Consider the following 21,964-nt stretch of genomic DNA (forward strand, 5'->3'; position numbering starts at 1 on the left):
TGAATATGTTACCTCTTGAATGCATGCTATCTCCTCTGCAGTCAATGGGGAGGTTTTCATTCTTCGAACAGCCTGTATAGAGAAATCATGCAACTTATATCAACCATTATTTTATTAATGAGTGATGGTTCCATATGTGCCACAAGCCTATAAATACAGAGCTATAATAGGCATATAGGCTATAAAGTGAAAACAGCTACAAGGTGCTCAGAAAGCATGTTAACCCCTTGAGAAGTCATCAGGCCACTAAGATAAGGATCAAAATAAAAATAACGAGTGATGCTGATGTGATTAAATATCCAAATTCTTACAAGGATGAAATAAAGCCTCGTGTTTTTATTGGTCCGCCATATATATGAGAAGATAACAAATGACACACATAAAAGTTACATCAACTATGACACTCTCAATAACTTTCTATAGAATTATTGTTTTACAATATGACCGTACAATCACATATTGTCTTGATTATGTATGTTAAATTTTAGAAAAGGTGAACAACAACATGGCATCCAAATAGTTTATATTTGTATAAGTTGTCAGAATTACAGTTTACTTTGAGAATAACTTATCTAACTGAAAGTTATTGAAAGTGTCATAGTTGGTGTAACTTCCACTAGTGTCATTGTGAGAGGAGAAAATCACAACCTCACATTAGGGTTCAGGATCCAATTGACTTTTTTAATGTTTACACTGCATTTCCGCTGATTTCCCTCTACCCAACAAAGTGGTTTCATTTTTTATTTCAATATGTGGTCAGAACTCCAAATGCATTGTAATTGTTAAAGCAAGGAATGTGGAAAGAATATGGGCCCAGAAATGGAGAGGTAGAGGTGAGGCTAAGATGGCTGAACAGCAAAGAAACAAAACCAGAACAGGAATGGTGTTGTAATCGGCATTGGTTGAAATTGAAACCAAAACCCTCTTTGCTTTCAATAATCCTCATCGTATCCTTCTGCTCATCTTCTCCATAAACCGTCCTTCCCCCATTTCCATAGGAAAAAGAGAAACTGCTTTGTATCGAGAGTGGAAATATAAGAGCATGTGTAGTGTAAGTAAAAGATCAATTGGATTTGAACTCTTCATTATAATCTAAGGATAACAATCTTAACCTCTCACCCTTCATAAATATACACTCTTCTCACATGACATGTTCTATATATATATATATATATATATATATATATATATATATATATAAGCATGCCACAATTTACAATGATTTATAATTTCCTGTTAACATGTGAAACAAGATTCCACAAGAGTAAACTGAAAACTGTACACTATTTATCTGTCACTCGTTCAAAGCCATTCAGGTAGTAAACAAAAGCGACATTTAATAAGACTATGATGGCATCTCAAACACATGTAAGACCAGGGTGATAAAATTCAAAACAAGCTTCTAAACTCCAGACAGTAACAAACCTCTTTATCAGATATAGCTCGCCAACTTTCTAATGAGGCAGCCTTTAACTTTCTTCTTTGTGACTCGTACAATCTCCTCTTCTCCCTTTTTGATTCGTCTATCTTGTATGACTTTTGAGTGCCAAGAGCAATGCGCCACTGGCGTGGAAGCAAGGATGGATCTCTATGTGGAACAATATACTGCCATACTGACATCCAATCAAATTTATAAATCTTGAGTCCCTGTCATACATCATCAAGTCAAAATCANTCTTAACCTCTCACCCTTCATAAATATACACTCTTCTCACATGACATGTTCTATATATATATATATATATATATATATATATATATATATATATATATAATGATCTAATGGTCAATATTAGTCACTCACTCAAAAACATTACTATTGTTTGATATGTCTCCAATATACATCTGGAAAAAGCATGGTGCCTTTTAATAACCATGGCTGTTTCTTGTCTAACGTAAACACCTGTTTCTCTATCCTACCTTCCTTGTGAGTTATAGGCATTCGTAGTGGGGTTGTGACTTCAACAAACTACGCAAACATACATGGGGTCATGAACATTCTTTTAAGACTCCCTCTCTCACTTTCATATGTATATTTCATTTTCCTAACTTAATATTTGTTCACATTTGAACAAAAACCCTCAGATGGGATGATCACATGACTTGAAACTCCATAGACTTCTTTAGACTGATTTTGGGTATCTGGTAACTTATTTAGCCTTAACTGTTGCTGTCTCACTTTGAATGATCAAACCATCCATAATATATAATAACTGTTGGTTACGATACACCTATGTTTCCAATAATGCACTATTATAAATTAATTTCTAATTCAGTATCTGGTAACCATGAACCAGATAACTAAGATTGCATGCATGATCATTGGATTTTAGTAAAATGGGGTTGTTAGGAAAAACCAGTTTAATCAATCCACACCATAACCTAGCAAATTAAATTAGCAAAGACAAAATGACTAAAACCAGTTATTTAACACAACCGATTTTCCCCTTAGAATGCAATCAGGTTCCTAAATACTAAATGCAGTTTATAAATTCAAAAAGCCTTTCAAATGTGAAAACTTCTGAACCATAAATTACATTTAAAAAGACCCAATGACTTAATGCAGCGACTAAAATGGAGTTACTGAACTGGTTTTCCACCAAGAATGCAACCAGGCTCTTAAAACTACAAAAACTGGTTTAGAAATTAAGAAACCATTTTTAAAAGTCAAATTTTGAACCATAAAAATCACATTCACAAATCTCATCCTAGTAGTTGCCTTTACCAACCTGTCTCATTAGGGGAAGAACCTTTTGGTAGAGCTTTTTGTAGAGTAAGTTCATGTGAATGAATTATTCAGAACATGACTTGTCTGAAGATTTAAAGTACACACATTGGAGTAGGGAGTGCACTGGAGGAGATGCATATAAACTGGATCTAAACTGAAACTAGTTCATTAATACCAAACTAGTTTTGATTAAAAAACAGAATTGGTCATATTTTTAAAACTAAACTAATAATACAGTTTATAAATGGTTTTTTGGGTTTTATATAATAAATCCAAACCATGCAGACCCTTATCTAGTAATGATACCATATGCTAAGACTGTGTTTGTCTTATCTGATGTTGTGTCTCTGATGCAGACCACATAGTATGTATTTATATTAATTTACATAATCAAATACATTAAATTCTTGCATAATAATCAGGAACAATGATCCTAATTTCCTAGAATCTGTAACAGCTAATGATTAACAAATCAGTAATAGTTAATGAGTAATTACAATCTAACACAATATATAAGATTATGCATATAATTTCACCTTTATTGGATTCTCTGATGCTTTTGAAGAGCAACGATTCTTCTGCCTCACAAAAATCTGTAACCAGAACATTCCATTTCATATTTAGACAGATACCAACGTTTATCACCATATTGGAATTGCTGACCTAAACTATTCAACAAAACATTTCAAATTAACTCAAAACCTAGTAAAAAGAAGGAATGCAAGTCATCATCATGATAACAATTCAATACTGTGGAATAAGCACGCCCAAATACAAATGATAAATGTAGGGTCTTCGACCTAATAGCACCATGTTAAAGAGATAAAAGAAAGTGTATCCAGGACACTGCTCTGACAACTAAGAACATATTGCCCAACCAATAAGTAAAATAATATACTATGCCACCTATAACAATCATTAAAGTAAAACCAACTTTCCAAAGCTGTATCCAGGACTCTAATTTGACAATTAAGATTGTTTAGGTTTTACCTTTGAAACATGTTTGTTATAGTAAAACAAAACAGTTGCAAACAGACAGGAACAGACTTGTTTAATTGCTCTTTATTTTATTTTACTTTTTTCACTCCTTAACCTGTGTTTCAGAGAATCCTACTGTTGAGTGTAGTGTTTTGCAGACACTTGGTTTTGGTATTTCTTCAACCAAAAGAACATGAGGCATAGAGCCAAAAAATGGCAAGTAGTAACAATGTAAGCCTATAGAGCTTTTGGCTGGAGGATCTCCATCCAATTACTACTAAAGGGTCTCTTTATTAATCTAACCAATAAACCATATCCAAACCATTTAACCATACAGAATTGTATGATGACCAATAAAAAAACAACTGATTCAAGTCTCAATATAAAACCATAAGAATTCTCCCATATGAGGGAAAATGCCTAAAGGACAGCAAGCGTAGCAAAAAAAACTTAACATACATGTATCTGCTAAAAAAGACAGTCTATTTATTCACTGCTAACAAGAAGATAGCAACAAAAATAAAATGAAGATGATTCAACAATCAAACTTTTGCCTGCCCCCTCATCCCCAAAAAATCCTCAAAAGAAATCTGCAATAGTATATACCTGGTGCTTAGACTTGCAGGGAAGAAAACGTTGTTGAATTGCTTTCCAATCTGTATTGTACTCCATTATCCCTAAGGCTAGTAATCTGGAATAAAATTAAAACGAAGAGATGTTAACTCCATAAGTTTCTCATATGCAATTGAGATAATAAACGAGGTAATAAATATTTATAATAACAGACTAAATCAACTATGAAGGAAAAAAATGTGATAAGCAAACTACGGTTTAAATTAGTGACAAATAAAAAATGCTCTTAGCTCCAATAAATAAAACAAAGAAAAACAGACAAACAGGCAAACACCAACAGAGCATAATGGTGTTATTTGTGTGCAACTTCCTACACTACTAGAAATGAGTTTTACTGTGTGATACATTAACATACAATTCCTAAGGTTATTCACTAATATTATTTCCAGCAAGCCATATCAATTAATTCAATCTGGATATTATCATTCAGAATTAAAATTTAAACTCATAAAGAAATAAAACAATGTTTTCAGTCCTAAACCCAAATTCTAAGATAATATCGAAACATATCATAGATAACATCGACTAAGTACTGTCAATTTATTGGATATTAGTGGGTGCATACCTGACCTTGTAAGTTTATTTGGTAGGTTGAATTAAGTTGAAAGTCCACTTCTTAAGATGGTGTTAGAATCTATCTAAGCAAATTTTGTTGGGTTTATTGTATCACTCACTATCAGTTTACTATTATTAGATTACCCACAAATATCTAATCTTACGCTTGAGATGTTTTGTCCTCGACATGATAACATGTATGGGAGATCTAATATCAATTAAGGACATGGTCAAATTATAGTATATAATTAAGTGTAAACATCAACTTACTAGTTAGTTTAGTGAAGTTTAGTTAAGCATAAAATTCACTTTCTAAGATGATCCATCGAGATTATCATAACAAGATTTGTTGAGCATATCATGTCACCTAATATAGGACCACCCATAAATATCAATATCCAAACATGACATGTTCGATTCTCGACATGATGGGATGTACTAGAGATTTCACATTGGCTAAAATGAACAAATCACCTTACAAGTCAAGTTTGTACAATTAAATTAGGCTTAAAGTTCACTTTATAAGACAGTATCATGTCACCTACTATAAGACCACCCATAAATATCAATGTCCAAACTCGAGATGTTCGATTCTCGACATGATGGGATGTATTAGAGATTTCACATTGGCTACAATGAACACATCACCTTACAAGTCAAGTTTCTATAATTAAATTAGGCTTAAAGTTCACTTTATAAGATAGTATCAAAGTCTATCCTAACAAGATTTGTTAGGTCTATCGTACTACCCTTTGTCAAGCAAGTATTGGATCATGCTCAAATGTCTAGTTCTCAAAGTGAGAGAGTGTTGAAGATCTTACACTGACCAAAAAAGTGACCAAATTATAATATATTGTTAGGTACAAATCTCACCACACAAGCGAGTTTTGTAAAGTTAAATTAGACTTAAAATTCACTTTCTAGAGAAATTTGGATTTGTTTATGCTTTGCATGTCTAATCCTGAGGATGAGGGAGAATTGTTGTTGGCCATCCACTTTAGTTCACATTGCAGATGTCCCCTTATTAGATATGAGGAGGAGTGTTGCAATGTCGCATCAACTAACGATATAGTCAATGTAGTCCATGTAAGATTGAGCAGTTTTCTCCTCACAAGCCAATTTTGTAAGATAGTACAACCTAAGCCCGTATTATAAACTTTGACAGGCTAATTTCATGAGGTTAAGTTAGACTCAACTCAAATCATAAAATAGTGCCACAATATAGCCTAGATCGGGTAAGCTGCATTTGTTTACAGTCTAGATCTCTATTCCTAGGCATGGGCGACGAAGTTATCTTGCCACCTGAATCTGTCCACACTCCATATGTCCAATCCTGGGCATGAAACCGAATTTGAAATATAGCCATTGTAGTCATTATAAGACTTGAACGATCTTCACATTACAAGGAATATTTGTGGGTTTAAATCAGACCCAGAGCCAAAACTCCAAGATCATCTAAGGACACATGCAGATTTAAGATCTTTGAAAATACATAAAGTCGTACAAAAAAGTTAAAAGTTTACTTGCATACTTTAGACCTCCTACCTGTCTACATCACAGAAATCATGGTAATGTTAAATAAAAATCAAGCATTTTCATAGTAAATCATTTAATATAGTTGGTTGGCATAATGAAGAGGCATGCAACTTACTCATCCTCAGAATCAGTGAAAAGTATCCTATTTACAACTGCTGCTGGGGGTGGATTATGTGGGAATAATGCTGGATTGAACAAGGCCAAAAATCTTTGAGCTAACTTTGCAACTTCCTTCGGCACCAAAGCAATTGACTGCTTTTTTGTACTTTCAACAAGCATAGCAGCCAATGTTTTCTTTGGTTGTTGTTGACCGGGTGAAGATGAGACTGCATTAACTGCTCTAGCGGTGGTTCCACTAGAAATATCACTCCTAGCTTCAGCAACTGATGAAGAAAAAGGAAAGAGAGGTTCCTTTTCAACAGGTGAATCAGAACGAGACTCAATGTATCTCTTTCGAAACTCTTGGGCAGCTGTAAAAGAAATTTTAAACCAATTCCTGAGTATGCAGAACTTATTTTTACAAACCAGCACAAAATGAAATAACCAGAAGAAAACTTGAAGTCTTTAAAATGAGCTACCAGAATTAATGTCATCAATGTAGCTTCTTACTAAATGAAGAGGAGAAACATCCAAAATAGATTTTACAGGGCCTCTTACAGAGGGAATCCAGAAAGAACTCTCAGCAGGTTGGAAACAGCTTTGCAAGTTCAAACCTTCAGAGGATTTCTGAATTGATTGAGAACACAAAACATTATGTGCATCTTGTGGAGGACCATATTCTTCTGTATTGGACTGGACCTGGACAAACTTTGAGCCTCCTTCAGACACAGATGAGCAAGAAAAAGATGGAGAAAAGCAAACAGTGGGATATGGAACTCTTTTTGAAGCTAATATTTCATCACGTTTGTGAAGCATCTCAAAAAGCAAACCTTGAATCTGAGAAGCAACCTGTTTTTGGGAAGGTTCAAGAACTGACAAAGAGAACACCTGAATAAGAAGTTGTACGTGCTCGTGTATCAAACAGTGCAACTGACCAATCTGCATGGGAGTGAACCCATTGACAAGACCATTTCCTGAAGCAGAAGACTGAAAGCTCAGAGAAGCCTCAGGAACCAAACCTTTTCCTGAAGCTAGAGTTCCATTCAGCCAATTAGGCAAAATGGGACGGAGTGGCCTCCTGACTTCTCCTAATGTTTTCTTCTCACATTGTGCAGACACCTTTTGTCGCTTATTTTGCCTAGTCTCGGGTCGTCGTCCAGCATGATCAGACTCTTTTCGGGTTTTTACCATTGAGTTGTCTTCAGCATCACTTTCCAATAACTCCTCCAGTTCTATCTCGAAGTCTGCATCGTTATCCTCATCATCATCAAGATTTTCATTTTCATGAGTTGAAAAACCATCATCCCCACCCTGTAAAACAGCTGTTAAAAATTTTTTATACTCTTCTTCATCATCAGCATTTTGGAGATCATCATCGTCATCAGTTTCTTGAAGAAAAGTCTCAAGCTCATCAAGTGTAAAACTTGCAAGTGAATAACGAGCTCTAGTGCGCATACAGATAGCATCCTCGTTGTCTACATCTATTACAGGACTTCGAGAATTTGTTTTGTCACTTAGTTCTCCTGTCCTTGAACCATTGCCAATAGCCACACTGGTTAGGTCATTGTGCTTCACTTGATTAATCTCTGACAAAGAGATCATACCAGAAGGTTGTAAAACAACTTCCTCCTCGCCATGTTCATTATCTATGGCATTACAGGTTTGCTCCTTAGTTGTCACCTTTGATAACTCTGAACCTAGTGATGGCTTACTACTGATCACATTACCATCCAAACCATCAACTTCAGAGCTCAAACTTGAAGAAGCCTCTTGTGAAAGATTTTCCTTTAGAAAAGGGTTAAAATCTGCATCCTCGTCTTCCTCCTCCTCCCCTTCTTCTTTATCCTCCTCGGGTTTTAAGGCCCTTCCATGGTTGTCAGAGGAAGAAAGTGCATTCTGATTCATGGCAAGGCAAACTTCGGCTGACTGTGAATTTGAGCCTAAAGGTATCTTAAACAAACAATATGGCTACAGTTTACTCTTTGGCTGAGATCCTCAGAGACATCCAAAAGTATGTGTAAGAGGAAATAACCATAAGACGGATCTTGGAATGACTACAGACCCTGGAGAAAAGGAAAAACAGTAATAAACACAAATGAGGGCGTATAGGGTATATGCATACATCTTCCAACTCGAGTCACATTTAGAAGATGAATGCAGCAAAAATCTATTTCAAAGCAAAAGCTGAATTTATTGAAAACTAGAAAGAAACGAAAACACATTCCCAAAATTCCAAAGTTTCCAAAAAAAAATACACAGTTAATCTCGAGTCATATTAACATTCATCAAGCATATAAAAAAGTAACTAAACTAAGGATAGAAAAAAAGAGATAGAGGATACAATCAGAGTAACTTACATGTCACACGAGATCTTTTATAATTTTATTATTGTTTGTGAGAAAATATATGACTGACAAAATATAACTACATTAGACCAAACCACTTATGCAAGTATAGCCACTAATAAGATTACATTATTGTGTACACAATGGACGGACGCGCATTTTGTTGTTTTAATTAATAAAGTCAATGCACTGGTATTGGGTACAATGAAGAAAGCATACACGGTTATCTTTTCTCCCGGTGAGAGATTAAGCATGATACAATAATCCCCAATTAATTCCGACAATTAAGGAAATAACCTTTGATCACCCTTCCTCTAATCACAAACACTCCAAAGCATAACAATTCCCACATGCTAGAACTCTCAACATCCAACAGGACTACAACGCAGCCTGAACCCCAATTGCATTGCTAAGGAAATTAGTTCTGAAAGGCAGGAGCTATTATCAAATTCAAGCAACACCAGAATTACGATTCATCAGTTATGATTTCAGTGGGATGAATTATGATTAAGAATTGACAAGAGAAGGTGCATTGTGGAGAACCCTAACAACTTAAAGCAACTTGTACCTAACCAAAAGAAGAAAGAAAAAGTAACGAAATTAGAGATGAGAAACGCACGTATGGAAGAGGAGAAATGCGTCCATGCTGCTATGGGCGAAGAATTTGTGGAGCGAAATGAGTGTGCCGTAGAGGAAGAGGAAAACACACAGCGAGCTCATACAACACTGTTTTTTCGTCTTCTTTGTTTGATTAGTTTTGTGTTTAAGGTTTTGTTTACTCCCACCGGAAAATTTCCTGGGTTTTACTCCTTACTCCTTCTCTTATTTTCTTTTTTTCTTCCCCTATGCTGCGCAAATCAAAATGCAACGTGCTGATAATATCCTTTCGTCCTCCTTCTCTTTTACTCCTTTTAAATTTTTATTTTTAAGAGTAAGGTACTTTATTTTATTTTATTCATTTTTTTTTTACTGGAGGTAAGAATTATCTTTATTTTTACGTGGTTAATAAACAATTTATTCTATATTTTTGATAAATTAGGAACAAAATATAATCTTAATATTATGGATATTTAAATCATAAACAATTTATTTTATCATTATTTGATAAATTAGGAACAAAATATAATCTTAATATTATGGATATTTAAATCATAAACAATTTATTTTATCATTATTTGATAAATTAGGAACAAAATATAATCTTGATATTATAATATTTATATCATAAAATAAAATAAAAAATAAAATCAATGTATAGTTTATAATACACAATGTACACTTCAATATTTGTGATGAATAATAACTTAATACATTTTTTTTCTTATTCTTTGAACTTGTCTTTTAATACGAGATTTTAAATTTCCAATTCCATGATATCTAGACTTATCAACCGGCTTATTATATAGGTTTAGGTACATGATTTCAAGACTAGAAAAACTATACAAGAAAACGTTTATAAAATCAAAATGTGAACAAAAGTATTATATATAAGACCAATCCATGAATCAAATTTTAAATTAAAAAATGCATTTGAGAATGAAAAATAAAAATAAAATATTAGAAAATATGTCTACATGAAAAGCATTTACTATGAGTAAAGTTAACTTGAATTAAGGTATGATTAATTTAAATATGTTAATATGGAAGGTTAATTTAAATTGGGTGAAGTATGATTTAAGTTGTGTTGAATTGTGTCAAGACAAATTAAACGAATTTAAATCAAGTTAAGACTAGTTTTGAAAAAATTAAGTGGACTCGCTTGATTTATGTTGAGTCAAATTGGATTAAAACCATGTTGGTCAAGCCAAGTCGCACTTTGGTCAAGTTGAATCGAGACCATATATATTCAACATGATCACAAGTCAGTATGAACAGGATTGTGTTAGGAGCAATTAAAAATATTGGCCTAATTAGGTTCAAGTTGGTTTAATATTTATAAGGTCCAAATTATACTCAGTTGACTTGAGTCCATGTCGGGTCATGTTTAACATAATCACGTAGGGTCAAAGTCTTTGTAAATTAGGTCACCACAACTTCGTCCGAATGGATTCATGCACGCCTTAGATCGAGTTGAGTAAGTTGACTTTATACTAAGTTGAGTTGGATTCACATTCGATTGACTTAAGTTAGGTTCGTGTCAAAGTTGAGTAAAGTCAAACTTGTATTAGATTGAGTCAAGGTGGAATCACATTGGACCCATGTCAAATTAAGTTAAACTTGTGTTAGATTGAGCAAAGTTGACCCACCACACTCTAAGTCTAGTTGACTCCAAACCAAGTCAAGTTGAATCAGGTAATGATGGACATACTTGAAACCAAGTCAAGGTAGATTCACTTTGAATTGATTCAAGTGAGTAATTTGTCAAACCATGATAATTTTAACTAAGTAAAAAAAACCTGTATCAAACTCGTGTCAAACAATAACAAATCAGTTTAAACTTAGGTTAACCTAATTAAACAAGTTGATTAAGCTATTACTTTTCAATTAAAATGTGATTAGTAAAAAATATTTAAAACATCAATTTATAATTAATATAAAGTATTTAGGAATGATTTTTCAATTTAAAATATGTTAAAAATTAGTATAATTATAGAAACATCTAAAAAAATATGGAAGCGGGTCAAGTTCACTTTGTTCCTTACCATAACCTACTTAAAGCTTTTTGGAGGAGGGTTAATATTTTTTTAACACATTCATTTTGTCAGCAAATAAAAAAAAAATTCTAAAGATGAATTAAGGTTAATCCATAATCTATTAATCAAATTAAAAACTCTAATACTATATGGCCCCAAGTAAATTATTTCAACTGCTCTCATTCCCGACTAAATGATATATAATTTAAAACAAAACTCAACTTAAGAAAAAAAACAATAAAAAAAATTATTGAAACCATTTTTGTAACACGACATTGTTCTAATTTAGAAAATTTGCACATGACAAGTCAACTCCATTCATGAATACATAAAACGTCCGTTATCTATAAATAATCTCAAAAAAACAGTTTTAAAGTTTTATTTGAAAATATGAAATGAGTTCACCTGAAAATAATGGATGACAAAGTTAAGTTGACTATTATTCAGTACCTAAAGCGTTCTTTGAACAGGTATATAATTTTAGTTTTCTAACCAATAATAATAATAATAATAATAATAATAATAATAATAATAAATGTTTATCCTCTTATTCCTTTTCAGTTGTAAAGTTGAGAATTACACATTTACAATTTGCTTTTGTCTTTTATATTGGTGCGTCTCTTTTTTTTTATTATGTTTATTTTTCTTTAAAGATATGAGTCAAAACAAGTATCACTAAAGATATTTCTACGTTCAAGTAAATATTAAATACTTAATAAATATAATTACTTACTTCTTTATTTTATCTTTATATTTATAAATTTTTAAGTAATCTCTTATTAGAATTGACTTAATCGTAACTCAATATTATTTTAGTATATTTTTATCTTGTTAATAAAAAATGTTAGTTTTTTTGACCGAATGGTCGTAATTGTTATATTCAACCGTTCGATTGACTCAGTTGTGATTTGTTTTTTAAGTTGATTTATTACGTGGTTTATCAATAGACATTTTCATAAATCTTTCTATTCACATTTCAATTTGAATAATAAAAAGAACATTTTAAAATTTTGAATTACCCATTTCCTAAACATGGCAAAAAAAATCTTGATCTTTTTGAAATACAGTGTAATTAAATTACAAAATCATAGTTTCAAAACCACTTAAAACATATTCTATAATACTCTACTGGGAAATTTAAAAATTAAACCTTTTAGAGGGATTAATCATTTGAAATATATTTGAAATTTGAAATTTTATTATAAGATATTACTGAGTCATCAATCGAAAATAATTAAAAATAAAATCTAAATTATTTATTTAAATGTATTTTGAAGCTCTAATAGTATTATTTTCCTTTAGTGGGGAGTACGAGAAAAAGAAACCAGTAAAATACAGGAAGAAATTGTGATTTACCAATAATGTATCTAATTCTTTTTTATTAAATTTAGTATGGGAAGAAAATCGGTTGATTTAAAAAACATTTTTAATTTTTTTGAGAAATTAAAAAAAAAAAATGGTTTGTTAAAAGTTGAAGTCCGAAAATAATAATGAAGGCGCAGAATGTGTGGTCCAAAAGCTAGGGGGCTTGTGAGCCCAAGATAAAATACTCCTTTCTTTTTCATGAAAAAGAGGCTCTCACTGTTCACTCCCACTCTTGGACCAATCATCCATCAGGGCCCATTTCTCATTCTCCACAATTTTTTCTTCATTAAATTAGATATTTCGATATCATGTTTTGTCAATTTAACACTTATTATCATCATCCAATCACGCCATTCTTCATTTTAGATTTAGGGCTAATTTTAGGTTAATTATTGCACTCCTTCAACTGCACCACTCATTCTTCCTATCCAATTATGTCTTCTTATTGTTTTCTTATTCTTAAACACACTTCAAATTATGTCAGAATCAACTTCAAAGCAGTTAACACAACAACTATATCAATTATTATTACTTTCTACATATTATATATTGCCATCTTATATAATGCAAACGTGATATTTTTTTATGCACCTAATCATTATCGTTCATCGATGTTAACTCTATTATTTTTAATATGATTTTTTTTTATCAAATCACTATTAAAATTCAGAATCGAAAAAAGGAATCAGCTATGTGTGTGACGTAGAGTGAGTGTGAGAGGGAGACAGTGAGAGTTTTCGTAATGTTTATATTTGATAATAATTTGTTTATTTATTTTTATTTAATTATATTTAGGAAAACCTGAACTGATGGAGAAAGTAAGTATTAATTAAAAAATTACTAAAAAGAGATAAGTAGAAAATATCCTAAACGTTAATTCTGGTGATTTTGACCTCGGTGAGCATGGAATCTTGATACAAAATTAATATCAATAAGATGGTATATTATTTATATATATATATATATATATATATATTACGTAGATAAATATATAAAGTTGTTGTTATTTTCTTTCCCTAAACATATATGGTCCCCATTTCAAAAAGACAAGTTGAAGAACTTATGTGATTCTCAGCATTTGCACAAGAACCAACCAATCAAAGTGACCTTCAAACACTTTTGAAAGAAAACGGTGTTCTTTGTCTCATTATCGGCAAGCCCTAATAATACCATTAATTAGCATTATTTTCATCTATATCACATCATCATCATCATCATCAGGTAAACCTAAAATTACTTTATCTTTCACAATTAACAAAACGTAAATTAATCAAACAGAAACCGGAAGAAATAAAGTGGCCATGGCCGGAGAAGATCTTATTAATCAAATTCACAAATTCCAATTACATGCTAATTAATTATCACGGCTCAGGCTCACTGGCCACTGAGTTGGACTCTCATCGCCCGAGTCCACTCAGCCGAATCATCGCCCAGAAAAACCAAAACAATTTTCTTTAACTACCCATCCCTTACAACATCGTTAACTACAATAACAAATATGATACACACAAAACTTATGTTCAGTTTCATAAATAGTTTTAGTATTATCTTTTTAACTAAAATGAAGTATTATCAAAATAATACTACAGTTCTAGTTAAAAAAAACAGAACTAAACTTACTTAAAAAACTGTGTTTTGTGTTTTATGGCCAGGGGAAACATAAACACTACACTCTACACAGTGCTGTTTATGTGGCTTATAGCTTTTACGATGAGTTTTATATATTCTAATAATTTTAAGGTGCAAACCCGAACAAAGCCCAAACCCGAACCTGCTCATCACCCATCGAACCCGGTCTGGCTCCAGACCGCGTCACGAACCCGGCTCAAGTCTCGGCCCTTCAACGTGCGGCCCACGCCTTCAAACACCGAATTCGCCACCATCTTTTGGCTACGCGCCAAGTACTCATGCGGTGGCTCCATCTCCGATTCGTCATCTTCCTCCTCCTCGTTCATCGACTCGACCGAGTCCACTCGGAGAATCTTGCTCCAGTCGGGCACGTTCACCGGCGCTGACGTCGCCACGTGGCGTCCGCGAGGCGTCGCGACCATCTCTTCACGCGCGCGGAACTGATGCACGATCCTCTGCGACGAGCCACTCGCCGGGGCTTCAAACGCTAACGACAGACCTCCCACGCGCCGGTGGTCCTCCGTTTCGCGTGGAATCCTCCGCCTGTAGTTCCCGTTGTTGCTTCCGGAAGAGGCGTGGGGCTCCCACTCGCGCTCGCCGGAGTCATCTCCGGTGCTCCAGATATCCTCCTCACGAAGCTCCGACGGGTCCAAGGCAGCGGAGCCGCGGCTGTTGGAGTAGTCGTAGGTTCCCAGGAAACGCTCGCTCCGGCTGGTCGTTAGTTTGCGACCTTTGGCCATATGCGGCGGCGGAATCGATTGCGCCGCCGCAGGAGATTTGATCGGAAGTGGCTGACAAAAATATTTATACACTTTTTTTTACCTCTGGTCTTGCGAATCCATTTCTCTGATGCTTGAGCTGGGGGGCACACAGGTGCCACTTCCTCTGTATATATAATGTTTGTTCGCAATTTCATTTGAATTTGTATTTGGGGTTCATTTTCTCTGAATTTACTCTGGTGTAAGTAATGCTACGATGACATGGAATTTAACTAATGGCGACGACAGAGTTAACGTTGAAAAAACATAATTACAACATTACGTGTGTTGCCGTTGGTAGCACGCGACTGTGGCGGGGCGTGCGATAAGTCGCCAATTTTGCGAGAGTGAAAAAGAATGGCACCACCATGTCTGTCTTGGGTAAAATTTTCTATTTTTGGGATGTTATTAGACCATCTCTCTCTGGAACATATGAAAAGGTATTTTTCCATTTTTGGCTCATAGTATAGTAGAGAGTTAGAGAGGCTTCGCTCATTTTTCATTGCGGTCAAAACAGAGGAAAAAGAAAGATGCAGAATATTCAGGTTTTTTTTAGTGGTCTCACACTCTCACTGTTAACACTTCTATTTATGTTAATAAATCTATTCTTAATTATTATTTATTTTTACTTTGTATTTTCTTTTTTAATCTTTTCTTCTGAAAGGCGTGCCATCATTTCTTTATCTAAGTTTTATACAAGAAAGAGACGTGAAAGGAAAATAAACATTTTGTGATAACAATTTCCATCTCGCTCGGAATAGAATGATAGAAAACAAAATACTTATTTTACCTTCTTTTTTTCTCCAAAAACTCTCATATATGTAAAAGCCATTCAATACCGTGATCATTTTCCTTTTTTTAATCTATCAAACAACAACAAAAATTACCATTTTATATTGGTTTTTTCCACTAGAGATAACTTAAACTTTATATATTTTTATCTTTTTTTTTCCTTTTCTTTTTCTTGACAAAAAAAGGGGCAATTTCATTTTCTTTCTGTCGTTGTTGCTGAGAAAATGAATGCAGATTTCGAGTTATGCACTGGTACAAGAAATGCTACTCCATCCAAAATCTACTTGACTTTCAATTCAAACCGGAAAACTATGTATATCATTAGTACATCATATAAAGATATTTTTATAATATAGAGGTCAGCATTTTCAGATGATTGATAGAGAATTAATCTAAAAATATTTTATAAACCAGTTATCTAGAAAATATTTTCTATATATTGGTCTTTTAAAAAACATAAATTTCTAATATTCTCTTTGACTCAAGAATCAAATAACCTAAAATCTTGGAGAGCGGAATATGAGTGAGTGGTCCTTTATAATAGTACAGGGGATTCTATCAAGTAGAAAAATGACAAAAATTAACTCAGTTGGTTCGAAAACACAACGTGTCATTGAAGCATTGAGAATGAAAAGGTCCAATTCGTAGTAGATTTTTATGTTTTCAATAAAAGGAAATTAGACCTAACTATATATTAATTGTATGAATAATTGATTTAGAAAGACAGACAGAAAACCTAATAAAATATAATTTTCTTGTGTAACCATTTTATCAATGTCAAGGACCATGGCAGATACCTTTTTACTTGGAGCAATTTCGTCACGACCTTGCAACCAGCATTAGTGCAATGAAATTTATTAAGACTTTGTTTAACAATACGTGCAAACTTTCAAACTAACAAGTTTTCAGCTAATTGGTCAATTTATATGCACAAATTAGATAACATTTTTTACATTAATGTTGATATATTTAAAAAAAAAAAAACGCATAAACAAGAATTTGTGTTTTATGGTCCTATAAATCAAAAAGGTAATCAAGGTGAGCAAACTTATAAAACAAAATTAACAAAATATATATGACTTGTATTATGCATTTATAATCGTGTTTAGTTGTATATGTAAATTTTAATGTATTTTTATATTATAAGATAATCTCTAAGGATTATTACATTGGGAATTAATTTATTTTTTGGAAGTTTTGTACCGTGTTATACTATTGTTAATATTTTTTTCAAAACTTTTACAACACTTACACTTTAATGTTTATTGACATATAATATAATGTTTTTAAGATAAAAATATATATATGTTTTTATTTTTGTAATATGATTTTAAATTTTAGGTCACGTGGATATATTTTAATAAACTTTTATATAAAATTATATGTCTTAAACATATGAGATTGAGGATGACTTTTATATTATAAATATTCTCACTTTTTATATATTTTTTTAAGAATAAGACATAATTAAAAGTGTTTATTACGTCTCTCCGGTTTAGTTGATATCAAACATTGAATTATTCAATCCAAGAATTATGAAATTGTTGGGATCAGTTATATGAAAACAAAATCTGTAACACATATATTCAATTGATCGAGAATCTCGTCGGATCTGAGCATCATGATTGACAAAGATTAAGAATTATAACTAAAGTTAGTTTATGATTGAACTGTAATTAAACCTGACTTCATCATATATGTAATGTATTAAGATTTTTACCATCTACATTTATTACGCTCTGATTTAGACCTAATATTAATTTGAGCATTAGAATGTTTGTAAATATATCAAAGAGGTCGACAATTTTAACAAGACCAGAGACTCAAGATAAATAACAAATAAAACTATAAAAAAAAATTATTGTTACCTAAGGATAGAGGTTGTATTCAATCTTGCAAGAACAAGGTCGTATTACGATGATAAATAATTATAATATTTTTAGTTAAATATTTTTTACATTAAGAATATCATTTACTTGTAATAGTTAGATTGACTTTTATAGTAATTGCATTAAAGATATTAAAATGTCTAATTCCTGTCACAATAAACAAATTTCCTGTAACATCGTCTATTCGAGATTTTTTTTTTTCAAAATTCTTTCACACAAATAAATAATAGAATGTCGTGTTTGGTATTACGAATAACCAAGATACGTGCACGTACACGCCGATTCCAAACATCGATGGTGAAGAAGACGAATGTATGTTGTGTTTTATTGACCAAAACTACTTTCTTTAGTAAAATAATAAAAATCACTACTACAAATCATTTACACGTCTGTTTTAAAATTTTGAAGAAGTTAATTTTTTTGTTACAATACATATTTGAAATTTTACGATTAAATTATGTACATTCAGTTTTCGTTTATTTTATTTACATAAAAATTGCATTTAAGCGCAATATATAAGTTATGTGAGCTAAGCAAATTATAAACATCTGAATGCACGTGTTTCTCTAATAAGAAAGTTATTAATATCATTTATAATTTTTGGTTTCATTTATTTATGTACTATGTCTATGAATGTTGACTCTGTCAGTGCCACGTAGGAACACAACGACAGGTTGCAATTTTTTTTTCGTTGAAAATAATAATAAAAAAAAAACTGCGTTGGATGAAGAAATATGATAACGATTGCAATGACGCTGGATTTAACCTTGGCAAATAATTGATGCTTTGGAAGATTATAATTAATATGTTATTATGGATTTGTGAGAATGGCAATAAACTGAAATGAAAGAAATGAGCCTATGAAACAACGTTTCATGACCACTCCATTTTAATAACGAGTAAAATTAACACATAATTAATATTATATAATTGTTAAGATTTGTATTAATAATTATTAAGAAATAAATTAATTGTAAAATTCTTATAAGAAAAAGATTCTTACTTGAATGTGTAAATGTATATTCTGTAGATCATTTCATATACTAATCGATCACCAACGTATGATAAAAACAAAAACTTAAAACATGTTATTTTTTAAAAGAAAGATAAAGTAATTCAACTTTAACCCAACCAGATCATAATTTCAAAACAAACATACATAAATATTATTTGTCACTTCTATTTTCATTATGATTATTTGAAATGCCTCTTTCCTCAATTATTAATAAAAATGGGTAAATTCATACTTTCTCTCTTTTATGTCCATTGAAAGTTTTATTCTAGTTTCTTTTATTTCCATTTTTAATTGTTGATGACATCACGATATTGAAATTGTTGGTTCAGTTTAGGCAGATAAGCAACTAACTAAAAATGCTATCAATTAATAAATAGATGAAGCAGAAATAAAAGGTATGATAGGTTTACTAATGAAAACGATTGACAAAGAAAAGGAAGAGAAAGGGGAGCCATACAAATTCTAGATAATTGTTTAGATAATTTAACAAAGAATAATTGTTTTTTCTATAAATTTACTTTCGTGGAAAACATATATATAATGCGAGGGATCATACTATACAGGAATAACCTTAATTAGTGGTTACACTATTAATCGTTTTATTTAAATTTTTTTTTTCAATTTAGTTACCAAGTCAATATAATTTAGTATAATTTTAAAAATTGAAAATTGCTACATCAACCAATAATTTTAATATTATAAACAGGATTAGTAAACTGTGGCAAGGAAAAAAAATTATATTTTAATATATTTTAAAATACATTCATCCTGATTCACAAAACTAATTTCGATTAATATGTACACACATAAATTGTTTAAAATGAATTATTAATTTAAAAGTGTCTTTTGTAAAAGTATAATTGAAAAAAATAAGTCATTTGTATCTATTTATATTTTTTTACAGTTAAATGTTCGTATTATTTTTGTCAGTGAAAAAAGAGAGTTGAATTTACAATCTTTTCAATCTTATTTTTTAGAGATGACAAAAATGTTGATACTCATAAATATTTTTGCAGATAAAATTTACAATTGATAGTTTGTCTTCCTAGCAAATAATAAATGTTTTTATACTAATTTATAGATGCATAAGATACATGTATCATATTATTTATATCTGTAAATATATGTTACTCAAGTTGAAATTAAAATTTAATTTATATTTTATTAAATTAAATTAAAATTATTTTTTATTTTTTATTTTAATAGATGAAATTTAGTTAAAGTTAAAATTTAATTTGTTGTTAATAAAATTTACATTACATCTTAAATTTTTTTATTTTATTTAAATTTTATTTTAAAAATATAATTTTTAAATATTTATTGACATCTATGGATTCGTAAGTTTTTAAAAATTCATTAGTGTTTTCTAAATGGATATTCGACAACTATAGAATGAGTAACAAATATATATATATATATATATATATATATATATATATATATATATTTGTTTTTTTTTTCTGGTAACGAATAGATCCGATCTGATCTATTGTATCATACTCCCTTGTAATTTTTACTCATAGGTCAATTTTAAAGCTCCGAAATAGAAGTTATTGAATGATTTATTTGCATGAATATAAATTAATTTGTTTTATATGTTTTTTTAAGGGAAAATATAAATTTGAAATTTCAATTTATAACCAGAGAGATGAATGAACTGTGAGTTTTTATTATAGTTAATGATTTATAGCTGGAATGTTGAATATTTTATGTGAAACGGTTGATTTTTATTAAATCTGTTGAATTAAAATAAAACTATTTTCCGTAAGATATATTTGTAATTTTAAAATTAAATGTTATAATTTTTTTTATCACATAAAATATCTTTCTTTATGTTTTACGTTCGACATTGGCCACATGTAATAGAAAAGGAGCTCACATTTTCTTTTCCATCTTTTCAGTTTTTCTTTCACCTTTTGTACCTTATTCTCGCTTTCAAGTAGGGAATGATTTTCTTTCTTATTATGTACCATGATATTTTGACAATTGACAACTTTTTTTATAACGGTATACGTGTCATCATTTTATTGGTTTATTTAAATTTATGTTTTAAAAACTGTTTAAAACGAATCAATCACAGACTGCCACATATGTGTTGTCAAAAAATTGTTAAAAAAGTGTTGTTAAAAAAACTTTTTCCTTTTATTATTTACTTAATCGTTGTTTCAAAATGGAATATTGAGGTAGCATATATGATTTTTTATACGATCTTACTTCCAGTTCGTAATAAAATCGAGATAAGAGCTGGTTTTCTCTCTATTTTTTTTTAAAAAAGAAAAAATAGTAAAAAATCTTCAAAATGAAAAATATACAAAAAAAACGTTAAATATATTTTTAGTTTTTTAATTTGAAAGTAAATAGAAATTTAACGTTGTTTCAAACATGATTACATTTTTATATTAAATGAATATGTAATTTTTTAATCCAACAACATCAAATATTTTAGATTTGTTAACACTATTTTAAGCTAACACTTGAACAACTTAAATGTATTAAATTATATAAATAATATGTTATTTTTTAAAATAAAAAAATATTAAATAATTTAACATTGTTAAGTTATAATGTTTATATACATACTTTTTAAAATTCAATAATTAAATTATATTAAAGTTTTTAACAAAAATAAATTTTAATTTTATGTTAAAATTAGATATTAAATACATATTTAATCCTAGTTTTAATATAATTTTTTATTTTGTGAAAAGAAGAACATTTGAAGAGGTTCAAGTAATTATTAATTAGTAACGTGAATATCATATATTTTTTCTACCACGGTTTTAATTTCTTGTCCACACGATACTGTGACCAGTATTGATAATAATGTTGAACACGAAAATCTATTTTTTGTGGTAGGACAAAAATCATTGTAAGACAAAGTATGCAGGATCATGGTGCTTCTGTTACGAATGTGCGGTTTTGGGTGTTCCTTCGTCGTGTTTACACAAGGCTGCTCATACAAAACTTTAATTTTTAATTTTAATTTTAATTTATGAAATACAAGGGTGA

The 21,964-nt window shown here is 30.8% G+C and overlaps 2 protein-coding genes across 2 annotated transcripts; both read right to left on the reverse strand.

The window, feature by feature from the left end:
* Window positions 1-12: 12 nt before the first annotated feature.
* On the reverse strand, window positions 13-9,355 carry LOC106774907 (the record flags this gene model as incomplete). The annotated part of the gene is made up of 6 exons (XM_022786635.1): window positions 9,172-9,355; window positions 7,009-8,592; window positions 6,546-6,900; window positions 4,313-4,397; window positions 3,265-3,321; window positions 13-72 (listed from the first exon to the last, which is right to left on the reverse strand). Coding segments are annotated over exons 2-6 (1,983 nt in total), but the record flags the coding sequence as incomplete, so codon positions are not given.
* Window positions 9,356-14,156: 4,801 nt separating this feature from the next.
* On the reverse strand, window positions 14,157-15,381 carry LOC106775215. The gene has a single exon (XM_014662301.2). The coding sequence runs from the start codon at window positions 15,239-15,241 to the stop codon at window positions 14,651-14,653; it is 591 nt and encodes a 196-aa protein (XP_014517787.1). The 5' UTR covers window positions 15,242-15,381; the 3' UTR covers window positions 14,157-14,650.
* Between the last annotated feature and the right edge of the window lie 6,583 nt (window positions 15,382-21,964).

The sequence above is a fragment of the Vigna radiata genome, chromosome 10, assembly GCF_000741045.1.
Source record: "Vigna radiata var. radiata cultivar VC1973A chromosome 10, Vradiata_ver6, whole genome shotgun sequence".
In the NCBI taxonomy this organism is placed as follows: Eukaryota; Viridiplantae; Streptophyta; class Magnoliopsida; order Fabales; family Fabaceae; genus Vigna; species Vigna radiata.